Source organism: Tursiops truncatus, chromosome 20, assembly GCF_011762595.2.
Source record: "Tursiops truncatus isolate mTurTru1 chromosome 20, mTurTru1.mat.Y, whole genome shotgun sequence".
Lineage (NCBI taxonomy): Eukaryota > Metazoa > Chordata > Mammalia > Artiodactyla > Delphinidae > Tursiops > Tursiops truncatus.
In genome coordinates this window covers 57990935-58017215 of record NC_047053.1, presented here as the reverse complement: position 1 = coordinate 58017215, position 26281 = coordinate 57990935, and the positions used below count along the sequence as shown (strand labels likewise).

Genomic DNA, 26281 nt, shown 5'->3' with positions numbered 1-26281 from the left:
CACATGCCGCGGAGCGGCTGGACCCGTGAGCCATGGCCACTGAGCCTGCGCGTCCGGAGCCTGTGCTCCGCAACGGGAGAGGCCACAACAGTGAGAGTCCCGCATACTGCAAAAAAAAAAAAAAAAAGAGAGAATACTTTATTGCTAAAAAATGCTAAGCATCATCTGAGCCTTCAGTGAGTTGTAATCTTTTTGCAGTGGTAACATCAAAGATCACCGATCACTGACCACCATGACAAGTACAGTAGTAATAACGAAAAATTTGAAATATGACGAGAACTACCAAAATGTGACACAGAGATGTGAAGTGAGCAAATGCTGGTGGGAAAAGGGTTGCCACAAACCTTCAGTTTGTAAAAAAAATGCAATATCTGTGAAGCACAATAAAGTGAAGTGCAATAAAACAAGGTCTGTGTGGGTACAGATTACTGGTTTTTGAAATTGTGTAGGTGCCGTTGTGATGAATCGACCACGTGTATGTTCCAAAGCACTACGGAATTCGTAGTCACTTTCGGCGGACTCTGTGCGTTCTCAGTCAGTGTGTACTAAGTGGCAATCACCAGGATGCGCGCTCTGAAAAAACAAGGCCCTTTCTGAACCCGGGAGGCTTCCCGTCCAAAAGCTGTAGAAATGTGAGGTCTTCACAGGCCTCTGCTGCCCTTTTCCTCCACCGGGAAATCAAGGCCGTTGGCCTTTTAGATTCTGTGTTTTCAGAGCAGAGTTGGGCAGACAGAGCCGGGTGATGTGGAAATCTCATTTTCCGGCTGCCAGATCGCGGAGTTCTACTCTCTCCCTTGGAGAACACCCAGAGATGGTGGGAAAGAGCCAGTCTTGGTCTGCACAGCACCCCTGCTCAGAAAAGTAACCCTGTGGCAGACGTGAAACCTGATCTCCTTCAACCTTCAGAATCTCATCTTTAGCTTCCTGACCTTGTAGGCTGGGTCGGCTTTTTCTGTTCTTATTCTCAATCAGATTTTTTAAAAAATAAATTTATTTATTTATTTATGTTGGCTGTGTTGCGTCTTTGTTTCTGTGCGAGGGCTTTCTCTAGTTGTGGCAAGCGGGGGCTACTCTTCATTGCGGTGCGCGGGCCTCTCACTGTTGCAGCCTCTTTTGTTGCGGAGCATGAGCTCCAGACGCGCAGGCTCAGTAATTGTGGCTCACGGGCCCAGTTGCTCCGCGGCATGTGGGATCTTCCCAGACCAGGGCTTGAACCCGTGTCCCCTGCATTAGCAGGCAGATTCTCAACCACTGCGCCACCAGGGAAGCCCCCAATCAGAGTTTTATAAGCAGATCCTTTGCTTCTGGAAATGGAGCAACTGGGCCAGGAATGGGAACTGGCTAGTGACTGGTTAGCATGACACCTGACCCTGGCAGCGTGTCGGCAGAGAAGAGCTGCCTTCCATGGAATCCCACCCTGCCCCAGGCCGCTGCCCGGGCAGCCTCCCAGCTGCACTGTCCCAAGTCCCCGTGTGCATCAGAAAGATACCTATTTCTACAGACTGATCAGGAATGAGATCGTGAAATGAAAGAGCAATTGCTCTTGACAACTTTTCTGAAAATTTTACTTTAAAATTTATTTGTCAACCTAAAACTGCTCTAAAAATATAGCCTATGAATTAAAAAATGAAAAATTTAAAAATGCAAAAAAATTATAATGGGATCACAATTTCTCCTTTATTTTCCCCTTGACCCCAAAATCATAATGCACAAATTTAATAAAAAGACCCAAAGAATCATACACACCATTTGGATACGTTTTAAAACTGCTTTCAATGAATGAATAAGTTGTATTAAAGGAGGATTTTGTCCCCCTTAATGGATGACACTCACATCTCCAGGTGCAGAAAAAGAGACCTCATTTCTGGTTCAGGTTCACGGCATTCAACCTCCCGGGGCCAGGGTGGGGTGAGGGTGTGGTGTGGTGTATGGTCACCAGGACCATTTCCAGTGATTGTCATGAAGATTCCATGCCCAGAGAAGCATACACACACAATCATGTGTTTTTGGAGCCTCCGGGGCAGTGCACCCCTGAAGGTTAGGTGGAGCAGGGCCTGACCTTAAATAGTATCCCATCTCCCTGTGAGAAAGTTTTTCTCCTCTTCGTGCCTTTCGTCCCTTCCGATTAAGGGTTCTGCTTGGTTCTGCTCCTCTGGCTCTGACATCCCAGACGTACTTGCCAGCCTATCCCTTTAACAGGGCAAGGCCTGGCGTCCAGAGCGCTCAGGAGGCGGCAGCACCTGGCCAGAAGTCAATCATGAGATTCCGCGTTCCGTGGATTCGCCTTGATCATAACTTTCTACTTCTGTGCACGATATTGGATTTCCACGTACTGCATGGGGTTGACAAAGATTTTTCTTTTAAATGAAATGAATTTCAGTAAACAAGTCAATCAGTTCGTTTACAGAAAAAATGTTAATAATATTAACAAGTGGCACCTAGATGTGGCCAAAAAAATATGTGCACACACATAGAGTTACACACGAGGCTTGGAGATTTATTTATTTTATTTATTTATTCATTTATTTATTCATTCATTTATTGGCTTGTTTGTTTGTTTACTTACTTGTTTCGGGGTCGAGAATACCCACCGTACAGTCTCTGAATTGCAGGGGGCTTAAAGGGTTGGGTCTCTCTTGCACGTGTGGAGGTTAAAGGCACCGAGCCTGCAGGCGCCATCCATGCAGTTTCGGGATCCAGCCGCTAGATGGCGCTCTCCCCTTGTGTCCGAGCAGGTAGCTAAGACAACGAACGGCTCCGCACCGAGAGTTATGCCACCATTTTCTGAACTTAATCCAAACCTTTATTTCTAACAGATTCCACAAATGTCCCCTACCGTACAGGGCTCAACCCAAATGTCACCCCATCAGAGAGGCCGCCCCCACTCTCTTAGCCCTGATCCTATTTTATGGGCCTCATCGCACCTGCACCTACCTCAGGTGTGTGTTACCGGGTTCCATCCCCAGCCCCTCCCACCGGAAGGTCCGTTCCTGGGGGCCTTTCGCCGGAACGGCCTCTGACGCGCAGTGGGCGCTCAACAGGTAACTTTCAATTAGGTTAAAGCTTAGCTGAGGGTGGCAGGTGATCCTGGGATCTTGACAGCAGTCAGGCCCCTGCACCTGCAGGCTGGGTGGTTTGGGGCAAGTTATTTGTTTTCTCCCAAACTCCAACTTCTCGTGCATGCAGTGGAAAAAAGAATCTATTCCATCGGGTCATTCTGAAGAGAAGGTTGGAGACCACACACCTGAAGTGCCCCTCCAGCACCTGGCAGGTGGCTGACACCTAACACGTGTGAGTGATTCTCCACATTTTTCTGGGGCAATAATTCAGGATAAACACAAAATTCACACTAAAAATGTGACAACATTGTTCTCTGCTGAGTTCTCCTGCAGAGTGTTCAGAAATAGACAATTAGCTCAGAACACCCGGTAGAGAAGGACTGGAACAGGCCCTTGTGAACTAGTGTGTCTGGTCTGGGCAGTTTTGACTTGACCATTTTTGTGGAAAATGGTTCTGTAAAGTGCTTTTTTTCCTCTCCAACAAATACCAAGTAGTGTGCCCAATAGTGATAATCTGTACCCTTCCCCTGTCCCTAACGCCGTCTCTTAGCCCCTCCACCCTCCCTGCTCGCTGACCTGGGCTTCCTTCAAGTTCTCAAACACACCTCAGAGCCTTTGCGCGGGCCGCTGCCAGCCTGGAAGCATCTGCCTGAGGCCTTTCCCCAGGAACTCCTACTTGTCGGGGCTGGGTTTCAAATGCCACTTCCTTGGGAAAGCCTTCCCTCATCACTGGCCCCACCAGCTCAGCCGCCCCTTTAGGCTCAGCCCTTTAAATTTCTATTTACATCCTCCACATCTAGCTCTCCCATTCCCTGTTGACCCTCACTTGCTAGTGGACAGTATCTGAAAGTTGAAGTGGTTGGTTCTCAGCCACAGTCAGAGTGTCCACAGCACCAAGATGGCTGCATCAGAAGAGCAGGGCGGTTACGTTCCATCCCAGAATACGCCAGAACCTACATCTGTGCGCTGGGCGTTTCCATGGCAACCAGCTGGGCCCTGCTGCGGAGAATTTGTTTCTCTAAACGGACCCCCGAGTTAATTACAGATGTGCCTCTTTAAGGCAGGGAACTTCCTGGGAAGTCATGGTTTGTGAATTCATAGAGCTGGGTCTCTGCTGTTGAGAAGTTCATTCTCAAAGACAGAAAGACTGCAGGAGGGGACGGGTGCATGCCCGCATACGAGGTTGTGAGCCCCAAATGGGAGAGCCTGCAGCCCTGCCCCCCCGCCCCCAGCCTCCTCTCCCGCTGCCCCAGACACCGGCTCAGACCTGGTGCCCGGGGCCTGTCCTCTCCCCGCCTTTCCCTCCGCCCATCACCGGGTAAGCTTTCAGAGGTAATTGCTAGATTCTCCACATTTTTCCTCTTTCTAGCTAGAGATGATGGGATTGCAGAGCAATCTGCAATGTTCTCTGGCCAAAGAACTGTCTCCATATATATCTGCCGCTTAATTATCGGCCTCCTGATTGCACAGTCCTCCCAGCGGGACACACCTGCTCTGCCTTCGGAAGCTTGGCATGTGTGTGTGTGTGTGTGTGTGGCAGCTATCTTTTTTCTTCCTGCTATAAATGTTGTCTGTTCACGTAAATGCGTTTGAACTATGTGAACTATGGTGGGATTTTGGTGCTTCTTTTAAAGAAATGAATTTAACCCTCTTTGGACTGCTGTCCCAAAGGAAAGCCCTTCCTCCTATAAGGAGCGTGTGCCAATGACTGCAACCAGGAAAGGCTGAAGGCATGGCTTCCTTTCTGTCTAGCGTCCCCCCTGTGTCGGAGCACACCAGCAGACTCCCTGGGAGTTGAGATCGTGCCGGGGCTGTTTTCTCCTCTCCCCAGGTTCCCGGGGTGGGTCCACCCTGAGCCTGAACCCCAGGCTTGAGTCCTGAGGACCCCGGGGATCAATGGGAAGGTCTTCTGTGCTCGGAGTGAATGGGAGACACATGACTGTCTCACGCTATCCCTCCCTCTCCCCTTCACGCCTGCCAGCCTCTCCCGACTCTGCCCACACCATCGTCCGGTCTGCTGCACCCTGGTCCGCCCGTGGCCTCTCCTTAGTCTCTGTCCCTCAGCCCACCCCCTCGAGTCAAAGCATCTGTTGACCACTCTGCTGGCTTCCGGATGCCAGCCTCCCTTCTGGAATCTTTCCGCCCCTTAGCTCCCCATCCTGCCCCTTCCCCGTCTCCATCCAAGCTCCTGGAGCCCAGCCCAACATCCTATTTCTTAAGAATTTACTGATTAAACAAATTGTTGGTCCTTATATTGCCTCTGATGAAAGTGACCCCTTCACCAGGACACAGATCTTTCAAGAGGTGCGACATTAGCTAACATTTATTTTACTATTACTCTGTGCCAGGTGCTGGCTAAGAACCCTACACCAGTGTCTTCATTTAATCCCCATGACAACCCAGAGAGTGATCCTTACTATCTTTTGGTGGGTGAGGAAAAGGGAGAGCACGATGGTGCCTGGAGACAAACACAAGCCGTCTGCCTTCAGACCTTCCGGAATTAACCGTGACGTTATGCATCCTGAGAGCTGACCTCTTCGATGCTGCTTCGTTTAGGTTCTCAAATCCGCATCCGGACAGGTCTGCTCTGAGATCATTAAGTACATGTGTGTGGAGCATCTCCTGCCGTGAGGTGAGCTGTGCAGTTCGTGAGATGAAGCAGAGGACTGGCCTCCATCCTCATGGGCCTGGGTGGGATAAGAAGCCACCAGCACAGGGCTCTCTGAGGCGTGACCACCCCTCCATCCGCATTGGGCCTCCAGTCGGCTCCACCTGGGCAGGGGAACAGCCTCCCCCTTGTCTCATAGCCCAGCCTCTCTCCCTGCTCCTCCCCTGATCTGGGCTGTGGCCTGGGGGACCATTGTCAAAAATGTCATACGACTTACAGCAAAAAGAAGAAAAAATCAAAAAAATAGGCAAAGGATCTGAATATACATTTTTCCAAAGAAGACATGCAGATGGCCACGTACAGGAAAAGATGCTCCTCATCGCTAATCATCAGGAAAAGGCAAGTCAAAACCACAGTGAGATCGTCTCACGCCGTCAGAATGGCTATTATCAAAAAACCAAAAAATAACAAGTGTTGGCAATGACGTGGAGAAAAGGGAACCCTAGTACACATTTGTGGGAATGTAAATTGGTGCAGCCGCTATGGAAAAGAGTATGGAGGTTCCTCAAAAAATTAAAAATAGAACTACCGTAAGATTCAGCAATTCAATTTTAGTTCTGGGTATTTATCAGAAGAAAATGAAAACACTAATTTGAAAAGATATATAGATATCCCCACGTTTACTGCAGCATTATTTACAATAGCCAAGACATTGAAACAACCTAGATGTCCATTGATGGATGAATGAATAAAGAAGACGTGGTATATACATATATATATATTATATCCATACAATGGAATATTACTCAGCCATAGCAAACAATGAAATCTTGCCATCTGTGACAGTATGGATGGACCCTGAGGGCATTATGCCAAGTGAAATAAGTCAGACAGAAAAAGAGAAATGCTGTATGATTTCACTTACATATGGAATCTAAAACAACAATAACAAAACAAAAACCAAAAAAAGACAACAAACAAACAAAAAACTGAGTTCATGGATATAGAGAACAGATTGGGGGGTGACTGAGGTGGATAAAATGAATAAAGAGGGTCAAAAGGTACACGTTTCCAGGTATAAAATGAATGCGTCCTGGGGCGTAACGTGCAGCATGGCAGCTCTAGTTAGCAACACTGTACCGCGTATCTGAACGTAGCTAGGAGAGGGGATCTTGACTGTTCTCATTATGAGAAAAAGAAATGTATAACTGTGTGTGGTGACGGATGTCACCTTGGAATTATTGTGGCGATCATTTTGCAGTGCATACAAATATCGAGTCATTACATTGCACACCTGAGACTATTATAATGTTATGTCAATCATACCTCAATGAAAAAAAAAATGAGTCCGGCCTGAAACCTCTTTGGCTCCCCACTGCCTCCAAAAGGACATCCAAAATCCTTAGTCTGGAGCTCAAAGTTCTTTGGTTTCTGGCCCCAACCTATGTCTCTAGTCTCTGTGCCCCAGTGAACCCACGATTCCCAAATGCACAAAGCTTCCCACCCCGCATGGTGTGGCTAGAAAGCCCCTCCTACCAGGGCACCCCCATTCCCCCTTCACCTGAACGAAGAGCCCCACTAGCCCTCCCGGTCGATCCTCCTTTAGTCCACTGTGGCCCCTTAGACTGCCCTCCACGGTGGCGCTTGCACGGTAGTGATGTGTCACGGTTAGCTCCCCACGCTGATGATTCCACTGGGCCGTGTAGGGCAACGTCCACCTCTGCAGGAAATGCACAGTAAGAGTGCAAGGGTGACGGGGCATCGAATCACCAGTTTACTGCCCTGGGACCACAGGTCCCAAGCCGTGTACTGTGGTGCCCCAGAGCACTGCAGTGAACTCCCAGGGGTGCCACAGGATGTTTTAAAATCTAAGGGAAACACGGCAGCATCTATCAGACTACTGCTATTACGCCTCCCTGGAAGTGGGCTGCCAGCTTTGCTCTGGGCCTCTCCAAAGCTGGCAAAGAAGGGACCATTCTTGAGCCATTTAGCCAGGGAAGGCTTCTTAGAGGAAGCTTGCGATATGTTTAATGTCCTTGGAGCAGAGGGAAATCACAGGGACCAGAAAGCGTAACAACATTGATGTTCACTGCTCAGACACAGGTCTTGAAAATGAAGATAAGATCAAAGATAAGAAAACGAAAATAGGGGAGGCTTGGCAAAGTGTTACTGGGAGATGTTTTCCTTGGAATCAGCCCAAATGTTCACAGGTTCCTCTGCACTTCTGCAAGCCGATGTCCGTTATTCGGAAGCAAATGCACATGAGGCAATGTCAAAGTCACAAAGGGAATAAGCTTGTTCCTTTCTATCCCAAGGCAATGTATTAAAGAGAAGGAAATCAATACATTGGCCATAAGAGGGCAGAGTTGTTAGCTTTTTTTTCCTTATAAAATTGGAGAAGCATTCGAAATTTGAAAAACAAAAAATGCTCCTTTGTGGGTGCAAGTTCTAGGTTGAATGGACAAGTGAATAATTTGATAAAGGCAGGGGGTAAATGCCAAGTACAGGCTTTCCACTCCCAAAACCAATACTCCAGGTACAGGCTGCTATAGATCGGCTTAAGGCCGGGAAATCGCCTTAGGTTACAGGTTTATGTCATCTTCTTGACAAACCGAACAGACAAATGCACAAGGCCCACGCGGAGGGCAATGATGGTCTCCAGCAATCGGCGCTGGAGTTCTGAATGAATTCTTTAAGAACCCCTTTCCCTTGGTGTACCACAGGCGTAACGCTTCTGAAAGGGACTGTCAAAAGCTTTTCCACACGTTCACCTTCATCCATCAAAAACACAGCTTAGCCACTTGCACCTTTAAAGCCATTTGGAATCCTCTCCCAAGAACACGTGGTTTAGTGGTCCCCTTGTAGGGCCCTCAAGGAAGGTCTTAGAGAAGGATGGTCTACGGCTACCTGGACAAACTTTGACTTGTAGATTTGCCTTAACCGGTATTCCCTATATTTATTTGACTGCGGGCCCCCTTCCCTTTTCCCTGTCATGTAATGCCTGTTAATACAGCACATTCTTCAAGGAAAAAAAGACATTGCAATCTTACAGGGTCTGGAAATAACCCAAATGTCCACCCACTGGGGACTGGGCACATGTATACAACAGGGCATATGCAGCTACAGAGTAATGACCGAGGGACAGAAACCAGAGCGGAGGAGGAAAGGTTTCTCTGGACTGCCGTCTTCCACCTCATCAATGAAGAAAGGGTGATATTAGAACATCAGCGTTTTGCAACCATCACAGTAAAATAACGGACTTGGGCCGTGGCAATCACTGGTCACCAGCTTCACAAAGAAAGACGGCAGGGCTTTCAAGCCTCCGGAAGGAGCGTTATTGCCGGTGGATCAGGCCTGCATCCAATCAATGGGCCAGGAAGAGCCACTGGTGGCTTCCAAGAGTCCAGAGCCCCTTGCGGCCTGGGGGGCGGGGAGCCGTGTCTCAGGACCATGGACGCTGCCTCTCCCTCGCCTCCCCTGTGGGGCTGTGACTTCCAGCTACCAGGCAGCCTCTGCGTCCCCTCCCGGCTGGATTTCTGAGCTGCCCTCGGGGACTTTGAATTTCTCACCAGCCAGTTGAGTCGGGGCTCAAAGTCAGATTTAATTTGATTTAGAGAAACAAGGTGGCACTTGTCGCGTTTAAGTGTGGTGAAGGGAAATTCATTTACACGCCACATTTTTCTTTGCACCTCATGCAGCCACCAGGACAAGAGCTCACACATACGGTGCTTCCAGAAATGTTGTGCTGAGCAAACGAAAACGTCCTCCCTCCTTTCCAGCCAGCCGGCGGGGTCTCACTGCCCACGGCCATTGCCCCAGGTGTCCTGGGAGAATGAGATCTGGGGGCCAGAGCTGGCCGTGAGCTCATCCCCAGGAGCTGAGCCCGACGCTGGGATCAGCTGGTGAGGATGCGGCAGACGAGCCCCGGTCACGTGCTCACTGGTCAGTCCACACGTGGGCCGAGTCCTCCACGTGCTAACAGGCAGAAAGAGCGCGGTGAGGGTCCCCCACTGACCGCGCCTCAGTCAGGAAGGTCGGGTCTTGTTCTGCGGCCACTTCCAACACTGGCTGTGTGACATAATGGGAAACACATACACTGGTGTCCGCCCCCCGTTCCTGGCACAGAGCTCCTAACACCCTGGTAATTTCCTGGGTGACCGGAGGGTCTTTTGTTCTAATGAGGCCACTCTGGGTGGGCTCCTGGGCAGCTCCAGGATGGGGGCTGGTCCCCTGAAAGGCCAAGCCATCCACGATCAGAAGCCGGGACTTGCAGCCGCACCACCCTCCACCCTCTGAGAAGCGGAGGGGGCTGGAGACTGAGTTAACGATCCGTCACGCCTAGGTGATGCAGCCGCCGTGAAAACCCTGAAGTACGGGCTGTGGAGGGCTTCCAGGTTGGCGAACATGCCTGTGTGCGGGGAGGGTGATACGTGCCAGCTACGCAGGGACAGCACTCCCTGTGCTCAGGCCCCTCCCAGATCTCACCCCTTGTATCTCTTCATCCGGCTACTCATCTAAATCCTTTTTCACATCCGATATTATGTAATAAACTGGTAAGTGCAAGTTAGTGTTTCCTTGAGTTCTAGCAAGGGATCAGACCCAAGGAAGAGAGTCACAGGAGCTTCTAATCTGTAGCCAAGTCAGACAGAAGTTGTGGGTCACCTGGGGACCTATGTCTTGTGATTGGCGTCTGAAGTGGTGAGGGCAGTCTTGTGGGACTGAGCCCTCAGTCTGTGGGGTCTGTGCTGACTCTACAGAGTGTCAGGAATGAGTTGAATTGTAGGACACTCAGCCGGTGTCACTGAGAGTTGTTTGGTGTCAGGAAAACCCCACACAGCTGGTGTCAGAAGTATTGTGTATGGGTAAAGGAAGAAACAGTGAGCTTTTCCTACGCAGGCTGGCATCATGAGTAGAGAGGGGAGACAAAGACTCAGGGTTAACAAGCAGCTTTCAGGGGAACAAACCTCGCTTTTCTTTCCCACTTAATGAGAGCTTTCCTTCTCTTTGAATTTTTTTTTTTTTTTTGCGGTACGCGGGCCTCTCATTGTTGTGGCCTCTCCCGTTGCAGAGCACAGGTTCCGGATACGCAGGCTCAGTGACCATGGCTCATGGGCCCAGCTGCTCCGCGGCATGTGGGATCTTCCCGGACCGGGGCACAAACCCGTGTCCCCTGCATCGGCAGGCGGACTCTCAACCACTGCGCCACCAGGGAAGCCCTCTGTCTGTCTGTGGATGGAACCTGGACTCTCTCTCTGATTATGGAAGTGGGTGCTTTGGCCATGGTGGGCGTTTAGCACTGCAGACACCAGCCATTTGAAACAGGACTTGCAGAGAACTGCAAATGTTATACTATCTGTGTGATCGTGAGCAAGTTCCTACCCTCTCTAGGTCTCAGTGTCCTTCTATGTGCAGAATTGAGAGTGTTAAATGAGATAATGCTTGCAAAGCACCTACTATGTGCCTAGCACTCTAAAAAGGGCTTTACATGCCTGTTGATAAGGCCGACACCTGGGGACGCCCATCTGCTGGAGGTGGAGCTGAAGTCACAGTGTTTAAGCTGACAACAAGACGAAACTTGGCACAAAAGCGTGTCTGGATTCGCGATGGCGAGTCCATTTTCCCCAAACCTATCCCTGACCTTGTAGGACAGCCCTCTTCCAATCCTCATTCACTTAGGGCACCGAGAATTGCTTTGGATTTAATATGTGGTACTCACCTGGAGCCTCTTGTGGGGGGGGTTAGACTTTAATTTAGTCTTTGCACCATTTTGTTATAAAAATAACTTAATCCAAGGAGGACTTTACCATTTACATTAAAAAAAATAGACTTCATAGCATTTTCACGCAGATTCTCTTGCATCTGAAATGGAGTAGGGGGTTGACGTTTGACCGCGAGTGGATTTAAGATGAACATTGACCCAAGTGCAACCTGCTGAGAGGACTGTGACACGTGGCCTCCTTGTCGCCTGATCAGAAACCTCCAAAGCCCTCAGTCCTTGTTCTTACAAGTGCTGAGTATGGAATGACTTATTCAAAGATCAGTGGTGAGGATCGGGTTAAACTCTGCACTCTGAGCCCTGAGACTGCAAGGTCCTTTCTGAGCAGCCATCAGGTGTACTGGGGCCAGAGGCCCACCCTGGGTCCCGACAGTGGTGTGGAGAGCACATCGCTCCAGGATGCTGGGCGCTGCCATCCTCTTTCTCAAGGGCAGGCTCTTGCTGCAGCCCGGTGAACACCAGCTCATCGGGGAAGGGGTCCAGGAACAGAAAGGCTGGGCCTGAGCCCATGGGCTTAACATCTTGCCCGAAGCACAGCCTCGTCTAAGGAGGCGGAGCCTGGGGGAGGAGCAACGAGAAAGGAGGAGGAGCAACGAGAAAGCCTTGTACCGTTTCCCCTTCCTGTCCTGCATTTCCTTTGGGAAGCCACTACTCCCTGACTAGACTCAGGAGAAGGGGCTTTATTCCCAAGTCCAAGGCAGATCTAAGCCAGTGGCTCTCAACACTGTTTCGTGTTATCACTACCTTGGGAGCTTTAAAAAATTCAGCTCCCTGGAGCACCGCACAGCCTGACCTTACCTGGAAGCTTGTCAGAGAAACAGACTCTCGGGTTGCACCTCAACACCAAGTCAGAATCTCGGGGCCAGGAGAACAAAGCCAATCATGGTGTAGCAGATCCTGTTTTCCAAGGATGGTTACCATTACAGATCCCATCTCTCCTTCTTCCCTCCCAGTGGGAATGCTCTCACACAGTGAACCAGCAGGATCTATGTTCCCTCCCCTTAAGTCTGGGTGGTCTGGTGATTGTGATGGAAATGACACCAGGTAGCTTCCCAGGTAACTTTAAAGAAAGGCAATACAGCTTCTGTCTGTCTCTTGGGAAGCTCCTTCTTAAGCGCCAGCTGCCATGTTCTGAAGGAGCCCAGGCCTTCTGAAGAGACTGTGCATGGGTCTCTAGCCACTGACCGTAACTGAGGTCCCAGTGGGACCTTGTTCAGTGTCCAACTGCTGGACAAATGAACAAGGAAGCCTTGGAGATGACGGTCACTGCCACTGCCTGAGATACCCTGAGTGAAAACCACCTTGCTGAGCCCAGCCAACCCCTAAAACTGTCAGAAATAATCCCGATACAGTTATGATTGTCTTGAGCGCCTGAATTTTGGGCTAATGTGTTATGTATCAATAGGTAGCTGGGGCACACTCACCCCTCCCCTTGCCAGGCAGTGGTTTGAAAATGGGCATGTGACCCAGTTTTGGTCAATAAGACATGAGGTAGAGCCTTATGGTTGGGTTGCTTCTGAGAAAGTTGCCTTTGCTTCTAAGAAGGACACAGAAGAAGACACAGCCTCCTTCCTCCTGAGGCTGTTGCGTCTTGATGTGACCCTTGGAATTGCTGCTGCCACCTTGCTGCCACCCTGAGGATACAGCCAACCCCAAGGATGGCACAACCAAGGGAAGGAAAGAACTTGGGTTTTGATGGCATCCTGAGCCACTGCATCAGCCGGTCCTCGAATCCACGGACTCCTGCCGCCCTGATGCGAAGGGATCAGCGCCTTATTGCCCAACACAGCTTGAGTCACACCTGTTCCTCGCTGTTGAGATGTCCCATCTGCTGCAGCGCCTAGGCCGGAAGCCAGCTGCCACCAGCTTTGAAAGGGGAAGAGCTCAAGGGCAGGTTCAATGGGCAATGGGGTTTCAGATATCCTGCCCCAAACCGCTCCTCCTGCAGGTGAGGAGGGAGGAGAGGGGTGGGAAGAAAGCCAGGGTGGGGGCAGGGCTCAGACAGCATGATGAGTCAGCAGAGCTTGGGTTACAGAGCTGCTGGCTCCAGGCCAGCACTCAGCCCGCACCAGCACATCCCCTCCACCGGCAACACCAGAACCCCCATCTATGTTCTCACCGGGACTCACTCCTTCTCAGGGAAGGGGGCCTGCGGAGGCTGCCCATCTCGTGGATGGAGAAACTGAGACTCCAAGTATGCCGCCTACCAGCTGGTCCAGAGGGAGGGGCTGGGGCAGTGGAGGCTCGAAGCCCAGCTCTGAGGGCCTGCCCCTAGCCTGCAGGAAGGCTGCACGGGGCTCAGCAAAGGAAGCTGAGATCGTACCCCCAAGCCCTCAACCCACCGGGGTGACCGGCTGGCGCCTTGCCTGATGATCCAAGGCGGAGGCCGAGCTCTTCATACCCTTTCTAGGCTGAACTTTCATAGGGAACCACCGATTCCCTCCCTTCACCCAACTCCCACCTGGCAGTTTTCAGCTCCTGACAGACACAGCCACGACCTGGGTACCTTCTAGCTGGGAAGCGTCTTTCTGCCCTTCCTGTAGCATGAAAGTGGTGCTGCTTGACCTCGAACCTGCCCCTGAGCCTCTGAAGTTGGCTGAACGAGGGCCGTTCGCCCCATCACGCCGTCCGGGGGAGCGGAAGCTGGGTGGAGAAGCCCCTCCCGCTTCCCCGTGGCTGAGAGGAAGGGACTGGGTAGCTGCTGGCCCCTATGTCCTCCGTCCTTCCGCTGCTCCGGGGCTGCCATGTGCACTCCATACCGACCTTGCTCTTCCTTGGGGTCCTCAAGGACCCGATCTTTTATGCAAATTCCGCAGTCTTCGGGGTGCTGTCTGCTTGTTCCTGGCAGGAGGTGGGGTGGGGGCGCCTCATTTGGGCTTGGCGGGGTTTTGCCTCTGACACCTGCAGTCTCTAGAGCTGGAGACGAAGCATGGGGGCAGAGCACGGGGACGATTTTATCCAATGCTCTCATCCTATGAATGAAAAAACTGACATCCCCTGGCTGCTGGCAACACACAGAGGGTGGAGCGGCGCCCTGAGCGCAACTCAGGCCTCTGACCACTGGGTCTATTGCTGCCCTGGAAGGAGCAGGGCAGAGGGCTCATCGGGTGCAAATACCCCAGGGCAGGGCCACCCAGGCAGAAAATCTTCACTCCAGAACAGATGGGGAGCTCAGGCTTTACACAGACAAGAGAAAGCCTCGGAGGACCCTGGGAGGGTGTGACCTGTCCAAGGTCACAGAGCAGAGGGCTAGGATCCCAGTGCAGGGGTGTGTGGGAATCCAGGGACCTTAGTTCTGCCAGGAGGGGAGGGGCTCTGGCCGGGTACAGCTCACCACCCTCTACCCAGCAGGGAGTGCTGGGACTGCAGGTGGTGGCCGCTGAGCCTCCCACCATGGCTGAGCTCACGGTCCCTGGGTCCTGGCCTGTCTGCATCTGAGCACAAATGCCTTCAGCAGAATCCACTCATTCATCCCCTTCTGCACCCGCTCTCGACCTGGAGAGTTTGTGTTCCAAAGGCTACTTAACTTCCCAAGCGTCATATTAGCATGTGAGAGTGCATTCGGTGCGTGTGGGATAAAAGCCAAGGCCGGGGGAAGTGCAGACGGGCTCCACGCACTCATCAGGCAGATGGCCTCAGCCAGAGGGGCAGCCTGTGATGGAGCAGTGCCCCTGGCGTGGCCGTGCTAACTCCCCCATCCACACACCTGCCACCCACTCTGCAACTCTTAAGGTGGAATGCTATTTCCCCTGCCCTTCATCCACTTGTGTGGGTTAATTGCATGTGTCACTTTGGCTGGGCCATGCTGCCCACATATCATTCTGACTGTTTCTGTGAAGGCGTTTTTCGATGTGATGAACATTTAAATCAGTGGACTCTGAGTAAGACAGATTGCCCTCCGTAACGTGGTGGGTCTCATCCAATCAGTTGAAGGCCTAAATAGAACAAAGACTGACCTCCCATAAGCACGAGGGAAACCTGCCAGTAGACAGCCTTCCCACTCAAACTGCAACTCCTCCCTGCGTCTCCAGCCTGCTGGCCTCTCCCATCAGATTTTGGACTTGCCAAGTCTCCACCATCACGGGAGCCAATTCTTTAAAATAAATCTATACATGTGTCTTCTTGGTTCTATTTCTCTGGAGAACCCCAGTACACCACTTTTATTTAGGGAGGAAGGACAGTTACCCAAACATTAAGGAGGGGGCTCCCTGACACGGGCTCCTCGGGTCCATCACTGATAAGCTGGTGTGGACTTGCCCCCATCTGCTCCCCTCAACTCTGTGCAGCCCTGATAACCACCATTTCTTTGAAGATCACCTCCGGGGGTGAGGCGACAGCAGTGACCAACCCCTGGAGGAAGAAGGAGGCTGGCGAGTTCCAGGTGAGAGGGAACAAACGTCAGAATGTCCCCAGCCCCTGGCTGGTAACCCCGAGTAGTTTTACTCCATAATGCATCAGACTCTGGTGTATTAGTCTCTCCATCCCATATTTTGAGGATGAAAAAAATAAAAACTTGTCTTTTTTTTTTTTTAAGTGCCTGAGGAAACCAAAGGTCAGAAAGTGTATTGGGGAAGGGGCCCCTAATTTATGGTTTATGAGTTGAGTTTATACACTTTAATGTCTGAGAAAAATCTTTTGATTGTGGAGAGGCTGCAAAGGTCCCAGTTCTGAGATTTATAGAAGAAAAGAAACTGTCACGGTCGCACAGTAATTCATACATTCACCCGTCACCCAGGAGGGGAGACACGGACCCAGAACCTGTCCCGAAGATAGGTGTAAATTGCACATTCCCAGGGTAAGAGCTGCCTGACCTAGCAGCCCAGCATCTAGGCCGACGAAGGCCCGTCCTAATGATGTCACTCACAGTCAGCCATCAGCTTGTGTTCAGGAGTGGATTCTATTTTCCCCACGTGCACGCAAACAAGCCTGGCACATGGACAGAGAGAGAGAGCACTTCAGGGAGAGAAAAGTGCGTCCGAGGAGCTCATTACATTGACAACGACTGGAGTAAAGCACATCTAAACAACGTCCAGTTTGGAAATGCTACCTAACGGTCTCCAAGTACACTACACGAGTCCTTTGCTGCGGGCGCACTGGTTTCCTTGTTAAGCTGTAAGCGGTTACCAAGGATACGAGTCACAGCAGGTGCCTGTGGAGTGGAAGGCGGGCTTTCCGGCTGCCATCAGTGTACAGGGGAGGGGTGAACAGTCACACAGGAGGGCTGTCCGGAGCTTTCTACACGAGGCTGGATCATTAGAGTTGGGGGTAGGTGTGGGAGGAGGGCTTGGAAATAGTTTAGGGGCAGAAGGGGGTTTCCCAGGACCCACGCGGGGACAGTGGCAGGACTGGGACCACAGTCGGCTCCCCTCGTTTCTCCTCTATTATTCTGTGAACAAGGGAACAATCCAGCTACGAGGCAATCTGCCTCTTCTGGGCGGAACTGTCCCCCGCCCCCTCCCCAAAGCCCCACATCCGTATATTCAAGCCCTCCCCTCCACGACTTAAAATATGGCTGTATTTGGAGACAGGGCCTTTACCGAGGTGATTTAAGTTAAAATGAGGCTGTTAGGATGGGCTCTTATCCAGTCTGACACCAGGGGGGCATGCAGGCGTGCAGGAAAAAGACCCCGTGAGGACACATGGAGACGATGGTCATCTGCAAGCCAAGGAAAACAGCCTCGAGAGAATCCAGATCTGCTGACACCTCGATCTTGCACTTCTGGCCTCCAGAACTGTGAGAACATAATTGTCTGTTGTTTGAGCCACACAGCCCGTGGCAGCCCCAGCAGACGAACGCGTCCCCTTCTAAAGGCCACCCCGGCCACAAGCGCGGTTTTCTGTATTTCTTTCCGGAGCCCACGTGTCGCCCACGGTGGCTTTTTGCACCCAGAACTGAATGCTGTCTTAAAAAAAGAGCAAGAGAAAGGGTGAACAGCTGGTGTGGCAAAAATACACAGCAGACAGCCTGGCGTTGTTTTGCTACTCAAAGCCTCAAATCCCAAAGTGGGCGTGCGAGAAGACGCGTGGAGACCTGAGGGGGTCCCGTCCAGCACTGGGCCTTTCCCGTTTCCCTCTGTGAACTTCACGGAAGGGGCTTCAGGTTTCCTGCTCGGAAAACGGGCATCACGCCACCTCATCTTCTGGAGGCGTCCCTGCCTACACACGCCCCATACCCAGGAAGCAGATGCTGCCCTGTATTAGGATTAAACTGGCAACCCCCGATGTCGGCAGGCATCCTCAGGAGAGCAGCAGGGTCATTCTGAGTCCGGCTTGCTTAGACTCAGGCATCAGCAAAACCAGCTCCAAATCCCAGGCAGCCTCTTTGAAAGCTGCCTTCTTTCTCCTTCGGTGGTATAGACGTCCGTCTACATGAGTAGACTTTAGGGACCTGGACCAGAAATATTGCCCATGTGAGTGGGGACGGCATCCCCCGGGCCTGAAACAGTGCTTGGTAGTATTAACCCGGACCAGCCACCTTCTGCAGTTCTCACTGTCAGAGTCACTGCTTGGGGTTAAGGCATTAAAGGCCCTTGTTAGATATGTTACTGTGGGCCACGCACATTAAGACACCATCAGCCACTAACACCTCTTTGTCACTTCATCAGGTGGCCTCAGACCCCTCTCAGCCCGCTGGGGACCAAAGCTGGGGCAGCTGAGTTCTGCTGGGAGAAGAGGAAGAAGACCCACAGGCCGTGGTGGGGGGGGGGGGGTGGACAGGGCACACGGGGGGTGACCACACGGTAGAGGACTTCACAAGGACAGCGCTGGACGACTCTGAAGCAGCCAGAGCTCCGGATCAGAGCCACCTCCCGGCCCCATAGCCCAGATCACGACGCGAGGGCCAGGCCAGTTGGCAAGCTCCCAAGTCCCAGCTGGGTCTCTGGAAGGAACCTGGCATCGCAGAGCTGGCCTTGGCCTGGGTCCATGACGTAGGGTGCGGCGGGGAAGACAGAGCTGGAAGGCCCACCCCTCCCAGGGAAGGAGAGCGCCCAATGACTGGCACTCAAGAGGCGGGGGACCCCCAGCTCTCAACCCGTCATCCGCTCGCTGGCTCCCCTGGGCTGCAGGAGCTCCTCTGGGCGAGCAGGGAGGGGACACGGGTCAGGTGAAAACAGCTAAGCACGGGGACAGCCGGGCCGTAGACCAAGGGCAGCGGGGGCAGGGAAGGCTGTCTGGGCACGGCAGTCCGGGGCGGGGACTCAGCAGGGGGAGGAAGACACCTGGCGGTAGTCGGGGCACTTGAGCAGGGCTGGGTAGCTGCTGTTCATCTGCAGGGAGACGTCGCTGGAGATGTCGGACGGGCTGCGGCCTCGCGCCCAGGCGTCCGGGTGCAGGAACTGGCCCGAGTGATCGGAGCAGTTGCTCAGACGCGGGCGGTAGAAGCCGGGGTGAGGCCTGTACACGTCCTCGGCGGTGCACCTCTTCATGAACAGGTACACGGCCATCACCCCCGCACTCTGCAGGCAGGGGGAGCTCGTGCTCGGGGCCTGGCCGTGGACGCAGCCGCGGGAGCACAGCACGAGGGGGCCGAAGGCGGGCGCGGGGCGGGGCCCGGGAGTTAAGGGCGGGGGAGCGGTGGGTCCAGGGTGGGCGTGGCCTCCTCCTCCGCCCCCTCCCGGGGCAGCACCCCGCCCCGCCCCGCCTGCGGGGAGGGTTTACCTCCGTTAAGAGGAAGGAGATGGCGGCGAAGGCAAAGGACCATCCGTACTTGTAGGTGAAGTAGGTCTCCGCATCCTTGGTCCTGTTGAGCACCTCATCGTTGATGCTGGAGATGTACAGCACCAGGCCCACCACCAGCGAGAGGCCTGCAGGGGGGCAGGGGCGCTCGGCAAGGAAGCCGGGGAGCCGCCGATGGGGCACCGCCTCCCCTCGGGGTTCAGGGAGAAGGCTTCGGCCTTGGGTGACCATGACCCCACTCTGGAGTTCAGGGAGGGCAGGAGCCCTCCTCCTGAAGGCCCTGTTTAGACCATTACCTTCTAGAAAGCGGACGGCTGCAGGTGAGAAAGCTTCTGTCCAGCCACCTCCCGAGCCACGGTGAGCCCGAGGGTTCTCACCGCCCCCCCCCCCCCACCGGAACCACCTGTTAGATGTGCGTCCCATGAGCCCCATCCCCGGACCTTCTGAGTCACGTGGCCTGGGCTGGCGCCTGGCACCGTGTCGTCCTAAGTGCTCCCCAGGCAAGGCTCATGTGAACTCAGGGTGTGAACCGCTGACTTTAGCAAGTGGCTTCCGCTGAACTGAGGGATAACACAGGCTCCCCTGGCAGAGATAGCCAGGGCCTCCAGAGCCTGGATAGATGGTCTTGTAACTGTGGCTCTGTGCAGCCAACCTGCCCCTGGGTGCAGCCAGTTACTGAGATCGTTAGGCAGGAGAGGCAAAGAGAGATGGTCCAGGCTCTGGCAAGCGTTACATCAGGGGGCCAGCGCTGCCTAAGCTCCTCCCGCCATTGTGCAAACGACCGACGGAGCATTGGTCTCGTCAATCAGTGACTGTAACTGCAACAGGACACAATTAATTCCTGTGTTTTGAGCTGCTCAGCTTTAATTCCATTCACATGATTAAGCTGGGGCATCCTGAAGGATGAATGTTACAGGAAAACAAGCATGATTCAGGCCTTCCTTGGCACTTAACTCACGCTGGAATGAAGCTGGCCCAAGGGAACCCTGTCTGTTGCTGTCATTAAAACACTTCATGTGGCCAAGCTCAGTCTGAGATCTCTGGTCCTGCTGCCCACCGCTGAAAAACCTCAGGTGCTTTGAAGCTGCTGTGTGGCCTTGACTGTTGTGAAGTTGATAAAGAAAGAGCTTAACCTGGGTCTGTATCTCTTGGACTAGGTGGAAACATCATGGTGCAGAGGGTGGGCTGAGGACACTGCAGGTGCTCAATGAACATTTGTTAGATGGATGGATGGATGGATGGAAGGATGGATGGAAGGATGGATGGATGGATGGATGGAAGGAAGGAGAAAGAAAGAAAAGCTCTTGGGCATCTAGTGTTCTGACCGCCACCTGGCTCCCAAGCTATATTGACAAGACAATGTTGGGAAAAGGAACCTAAAGTGGCTTGGAAGTTGGGCGGCAACAGGAATGCCTGGTGCTGGCAGCTGTTCATCTTTTCTTTCCATCTGTCCATCCATCCATCCATCCATCTGTCCATCCATCCATCCATCCATCCATCCGTCCATCCATCCATCTGTCCATCCATCCATCGGCTTAAAATCCTCCCGAGGCTTCTCATAAAGTACCCAACCAGGCGACCTCGGCTGCCGCCCCCCACCTCTCACCACATCCTCCTGACGCTCCTGCCACCACAAGTCACGACTGAGCTTAGTGTCCCCTGGCCTCCATCCTCTCTCTTCCCTCCAGGCTCCCTTCCGCCCACCCCAACCTCACACTCTACCTAATTCCTACTCACTCTCCATCTCGCCTGCTCCTGGCGGCCGTCCCTGACCAGCTCCTGGTCTGAGTTTCCGCCGCTGCCCTTGGCCCCCATAACAGTACTTGCTGACACTGTCAGAGCCCTTGTCAGGCAGGGTCCACGTTTCCTGCCCACTTGTTTATGTCCCCTAATACACTGCCCTTTCTGTAGGTAGAGATCCCAGCTCCCAGTGCTAAGGCCTGGGAGACACGAGTGGATGAGTCAGCATGTGAATAAACGAAAGAAAGAGTGAATGATCGAGTACAGTCTGGGGTTGGTCCAGGAGGACAGATCCATGCTGAAGGGGCCTGGGTAGCCCAGGGTAGGGCATAGGGGGTCTCTAGAGGATGGCTGAGGGATGGCAGATGAAGAGGCCGTCATTCCAAAGGCAGATCGTATTTCTTTCATGTAAACACACAAAGACATAGCCCTCAAAAGGAAAAAGGAATACTCATTACCAGTGGGAACTAGGGGAAAGCGTCAGTGATGGCATGGCATGAGGAGGACCCTGGGTTCTCATCCCAGCTCTGCCCAGGGGGAGCTGTCAGGTCACTGCTCCTCCAGACGTGATGGACGGGCCCGGGTCCTCAGAACCCTCCTCCAGCTCGGACTCAGCTGTGCTCGAGCCACTGACGCGGCGGGTCCTGAGCAGGGGCTGACCCGCAGCTGGGACCAGAGCTTCCCAGAGCAGAGTGGTTTAGGGATCAGATGTCAGAAGTGCGGAGTGCACGAGCGAAAACGGCATCACTTACCGGAGAGGATAAAGAAGATGCCGGAGACAAAGGCCAGGATTGTCCTGTGGGGACGGACATGTCCAATGTTGCTCAGGATGAAGCCAATGAACATGAAGAAGAGGCTGACCAGGGGGAACGGCGTGGCCGAGCGAATCATTTCTGACCGAGGGGATGGAAGGATGCCGTCAGCCTCCGGTAGCCTCACTCAGTGCTCACCTTCCCGAGTCAAGTGTTCCTGGCGGTGTACACCAGCTGGTCCCCAAGCCCCCGCCCTGCCTGAGCAGCCCGGGCTCCATCCCCTCCTCGGTGGGGCTTTCGTTCCTTGGCCCTTAGCCTTCAGGGCCTATGCGGACTCAGAACTGTGCTGCAGGTTCACATGGGTCTGAACCAGCTCTGGTGAGGCCAAGGCCATGATGTCAGTCTCGCTGGGGGCCAGAGAGCCTGGTTCAGTTCCCTGGGTACTATGGTGTGAACGTCTGTGTCCCCCGCCCCCCCACCAAAATTCACTTGCTAAACCTAACACCCAAGGTGATGGTATAGGAGGTGGGGCCTTTGGGAGGTGCTTATTAGGTCACGAGGGTGGGGCCCTCATGAAAGGGATTAGTGCCCTTATGAAAGAGACCCCCCCCCCCACACACACACCCAGAGCACCCTCGCCTCTGCCACCATGTGAGGACACAGTGAGAAGGCAGGAAGAGGGCCCTCACCAGAACGTGACCGTGCTGGCGCCTTGATCTTGGACTTCTAATCTCCAGAGCTGAGAGAAATAAATTTCTGTGGCTTCTAAGTTGCCTTGCCTGCGCTATTTTGTTAGAGCATCCCAAACAGAGGAAGTCACTGGGTATGGATGCCCTCTCGCTTGCCAGGGTCACAGCAATGGGAGACTCCAGCAACCTGTCACCACCCTGGATAAGTAACTGGCAGAGCGAGCTCTGTGAGCTCAGCCAGCACAAGCATCTGAGTCTCAGGGCATCGGCTCTTGAGAAACAAGCAGTCACCCTGCCTCTTCCCTCTGCCCTGCTCTGCCCTGTCCAGCCCGTGGCCCAGGCTGGAAAGTCGGAGGCACCTACTGAGCACGTTGACCGTGGACTCGGAGGCGAGCTGGGTGCTCACGGGCATCACATACTCTATGGTGAAGCAGCGTCCCCGCTCCTCACCTACGGAGACAAGAGCCACTACGTACACTCTGGGTCCTTCTGAACACGGATTTGAAGTTAACAAATTCAAACGGTATTCCCAGGTGCTTCTAGGATGTTTGACCCTCTGTGTATTTACACCTGGGCTGGATTCAAACCCTAGGGGGCCCCGTCCCCAGCTGGTGGCCCACAGCAGACGTGGACACCCGTCCTGACATCACATCTTTCCCAGAGAAGCACCGAGAGCTGCATGAAAAGCGATCGCTGCAGACTCAAGGGAGAGTCAGGTGTCCGGTGGCCGTCTTGTGGCTTTGGGACAGACTCCACCAAGGATGGCGTGTGGTTGGCTTAGGTGCCCCAGTGTGGGTGTCACGGAGCAGAACCCCCAAAGCCTTGTCGACCACTTTGGCAACCAGACCCTGGTGACTTCAAACTCTGCTTCAGATTTAAGCAGAGATGGATGCCACACAGTCTGGGCACTGGGAGGTGAGGTCAGTGTTGGGTGCCATTCCCAAAGTAGACTCAACACGTCACGGGGAGGCCAGGCCTCCACGGTCCTCCCTGCTAAATACGGGTGGGCGCCAACCACCAAAGCCCTACCATGAGGCTGGGAGGAACAAGTGTTCCCTGTGTCCCGTGCACACGTGGGTTACAGAGCCCTCCAAGAAAGGCTCCATGACCCCACTGTGGTGTTTCTGACCAGACTCACGGGGCACAGAGAGGCTCTTCTTGTGCAGCCTGGTTCCGGGTCATGATGAAGGGATAAAGGACAGAGCCCTTGGAGTAGCAACTCCAAGCGTTCCAGAGAAGCCCTAGCAAGTGGGCAGGAGGCCCTGATGGGCAGGATCAAGGCCTGCACCATCTGGCAGAGTTGCAAAGACCTGCACCTGCGTTTTCTCCCTGCCATTTCACAGACATAGGAACAGAGAAAGTGCTAAGAATTTCCCATCCTCATGCTCAGATCACAAGGGTGAAGCCCTCATGAATGGGATTAGTGCCCTTCTAAAAGAGACCCCGTGGAGCTCCCTCTCCCCCTGCTGCCCTATGAGGACACGGGGAGAAGGAGGGAAGAGGGCCCTCACAGAACGTGACTGTGCCTGCGCTTCACCTCCCTGCATCTTCCTGCCCTCATCTGTGAGGCGGACGTGATAACAGGGCCTGCCTTGCAGAGTCAAGGGGGAGGCACTGCGACGGAGGACTCAGGGAGCTGAGGCCGCCTCTCTCAGCTGGGGGTGGGCGGTGTGGTGACAGCGGGGCCACGGGCATCTTCCAGGTGGGAAGACCCAGGTCCCGGGGGTGAGAGGACTTGCCCAAGTGGACAGGGAGACTCAGGCCTTGAGTTTGGAGTGGATCCTGGCCACTGGAGGGAGCAGGCCCAGAGCTCATGAGCATCGTCCGCGGTGACCAGCCTCCTTCCAGCAGGGACGTCGCTTCCCCGGGGTGTGTGAGATGGCAGCTGCTCCTCTCTGGGGGCAGGGCTGTCCCCAGCCCTGGGCGCCCTTACCTGCGAGGAAGCAGACCCTCCACAGGCCTGAGTGCAGGGACATCTTGGTCTCGGTGCTCTGGTTCTGGGGCAGGACCACGCCCTCCTCCAGGTACAGCCAGTGGTCTGTGCTGACCGCGATGCCCAGCAGGCCCAGGCCGCACACGGCAAAGACGCTGCTCAGCAGGGTCAGGGCCTTCCTCCTGCAGGCACCCATCTTCCTGGACAATCCCGCGGGGGCCTGCGGCCGCGATGCCACCAGCAGGGAGTGGGCTCTGGCGGCAGGACAGCGGGTGAGCCGGCAGTCGTGGCCACGGCTCCGAGGAGGGGCCCTGGGCGGCAACTAAAGTCACCCCAGCCGTGCTGAATGGATGAATGAAGACCAGCGGGCCGGCTCCCTGGAAGTCAGGCCATGGGTGACAGACATGCCACCTTCCTCCCCCCGTCAGGAACGCACAGCTTTCTTGACAGGCCGCTGCGAGGGGCCCCCTTGTCCTCTCTGGGGGTCCCCCTTGCTGGATAACGCCATTCATTCATTCATTCATTCAGCAACCCACTGTACCCAACGTGGAGACAAAAGGATGAATGTGACCCCATCCTTGCCCTTGAAGAGTTCCCTTCTGCAAGACAAAGCACCCCCCACCCCCAAAGCAATGAAAATGCAGCTTGATGGGTCTGTGGGGGAGACCCGCCCAAGGATGTGGGAGCAGGGAGAAGGGATGGAGGCCTGAAGTCTGCCTGGTGGGCTTCTCCGTGTCGAGAAGGACTCTGAGGCCCAAGGACACCTGGCAGGGAGCAGCGGGACCCAGAGGGGACGCGACAGGCGGCAGAGGTTTCTTGGGAAGGTGTCTTCCGCAAGGATTCCCATCAGTTGTAGATCTGGGTCCACCCCGCTAAAGAAGCCACACCACAGTCCAAGTTCAACGGGCCTCCTGAGCCCACCTCATCAGAAGCCGTCTGACTCTTGTCTGCCCAACACATGGTATTGGCCGGAGCTGGCTCTGAACCAGCCAGAGTGAGGCTAAGTGTCTACATGAGGTGAGCCATGCGAACACCTGCCACACCTGCCCAGCCAGTCCAGGCTCGGAGACGGAGCTGGGAATCAGTGAGGGGTAAGATGCCACCCCAAGGAGCCCACAGCCCAGCTCAGGGCTTCTGAACTCTGCCTGGAACCTAGAGCCACCCAGGGAGCATCCAGAAGTCCCGAGGGCCCAGGTGCCACCCCGAGAGATTTTGGTGCAGCTGGGCTCATACAGGGGCCGTGGTATCGCTGTGCTCCCTGCGAGGCTAATCGCGGCCCAAGTTGAGAACAACGGCTCTTTGCTACTCAGAGTGTCATCCGTGGGCCAGCAGCCTTGGCATCACCTGGGAACTCGTTAGGAATGCAGAGTCTCAGGCCCCTCCAACTTTGTAAATCAGAATCTGCATTTTAACAAGATTCAAGTGAGCTGTATACCTGCTAAAGTCTGCCGAGCAAACAGGTGACTACAGTCCAACGTAGTCATGGCTGTGGCGGGGAAAGCCCAGGATGTGATGACAGCCCAGGAGAGGGTCACCCAGTGGGGGCTCTTGGGAGGTGGGCAGAGCTATTTCTGGAAGAGGGTGGCATCTGGGGCCTGGAAGCCTTCCCCAAGGCCTGGTGTCACATCTCAGCCGAGGCACAGGGGGATCCTGGCTCAGCTGCTGAAAGGGGACAGAAGACACACTCAAGCCTGGAGGCTTGATCCCTCTGTGGAGTCTGAGCTTGCTGTAGGAGGGGAGGGGGGGAAGGGGAGGAAAACGGTGCTCTTTGCAAGAAGGAGGGACAGCCCAGCCTGGACTCCACAGCAGGAGCCCCGCCCTGACCCCGGGAGGGTTGACTGATCTGCAGACTGAACCCTACGCTGGCGTCCTGGAGGCCTGGGAACACTTGGAGGCAACGGCTCCCGTCCACCAGGCTGGAGAGCACAGGGGCTTCACGCACGCCAGTCCCTCCTGCACTGGCTTTGACAGAGAAGGAGAAGATGAAACGCAGAACAGCCAGCCCTCCCCGGCTCCCCACTGCCCGCAAACCCGGCCATTCCCCAGG

The 26281-nt window shown here is 54.0% G+C and overlaps 1 protein-coding gene across 1 annotated transcript; it reads right to left on the bottom strand.

Annotated features, from left to right (window-relative positions):
* Nucleotides 1–16920: 16920 nt before the first annotated feature.
* CACNG5 (calcium voltage-gated channel auxiliary subunit gamma 5) lies at nucleotides 16921–24683 on the bottom strand. The gene is made up of 5 exons (XM_033847345.2): nucleotides 24235–24683; nucleotides 22665–22751; nucleotides 21613–21753; nucleotides 19103–19248; nucleotides 16921–18900 (listed from the first exon to the last, which is right to left on the bottom strand). The coding sequence occupies exons 1-5, from the start codon at nucleotides 24428–24430 to the stop codon at nucleotides 18643–18645; spliced, it is 828 nt and encodes a 275-aa protein (XP_033703236.1). The 5' UTR covers nucleotides 24431–24683; the 3' UTR covers nucleotides 16921–18642.
* Nucleotides 24684–26281: the final 1598 nt, after the last annotated feature.

Bases quoted from the DNA above. Each gene is read 5' to 3' on its own strand.
- CACNG5 (XM_033847345.2), bottom strand. From the start codon at position 24,430: ATGGGTGCCTGCAGGAGGAAGGCCCTGACCCTGCTGAGCAGCGTCTTT. The intron at 21,754-22,664 runs GTAGGTGCCTCC...CCCCTCGGTCAG, and splicing joins GTCCACGGTCAACGTGCTCA to AAATGATTCGCTCGGCCACG. The intron at 19,249-21,612 runs GTAAGTGATGCC...GCCCCCCTGCAG, and splicing joins CATCTTCTTTATCCTCTCCG to GCCTCTCGCTGGTGGTGGGC.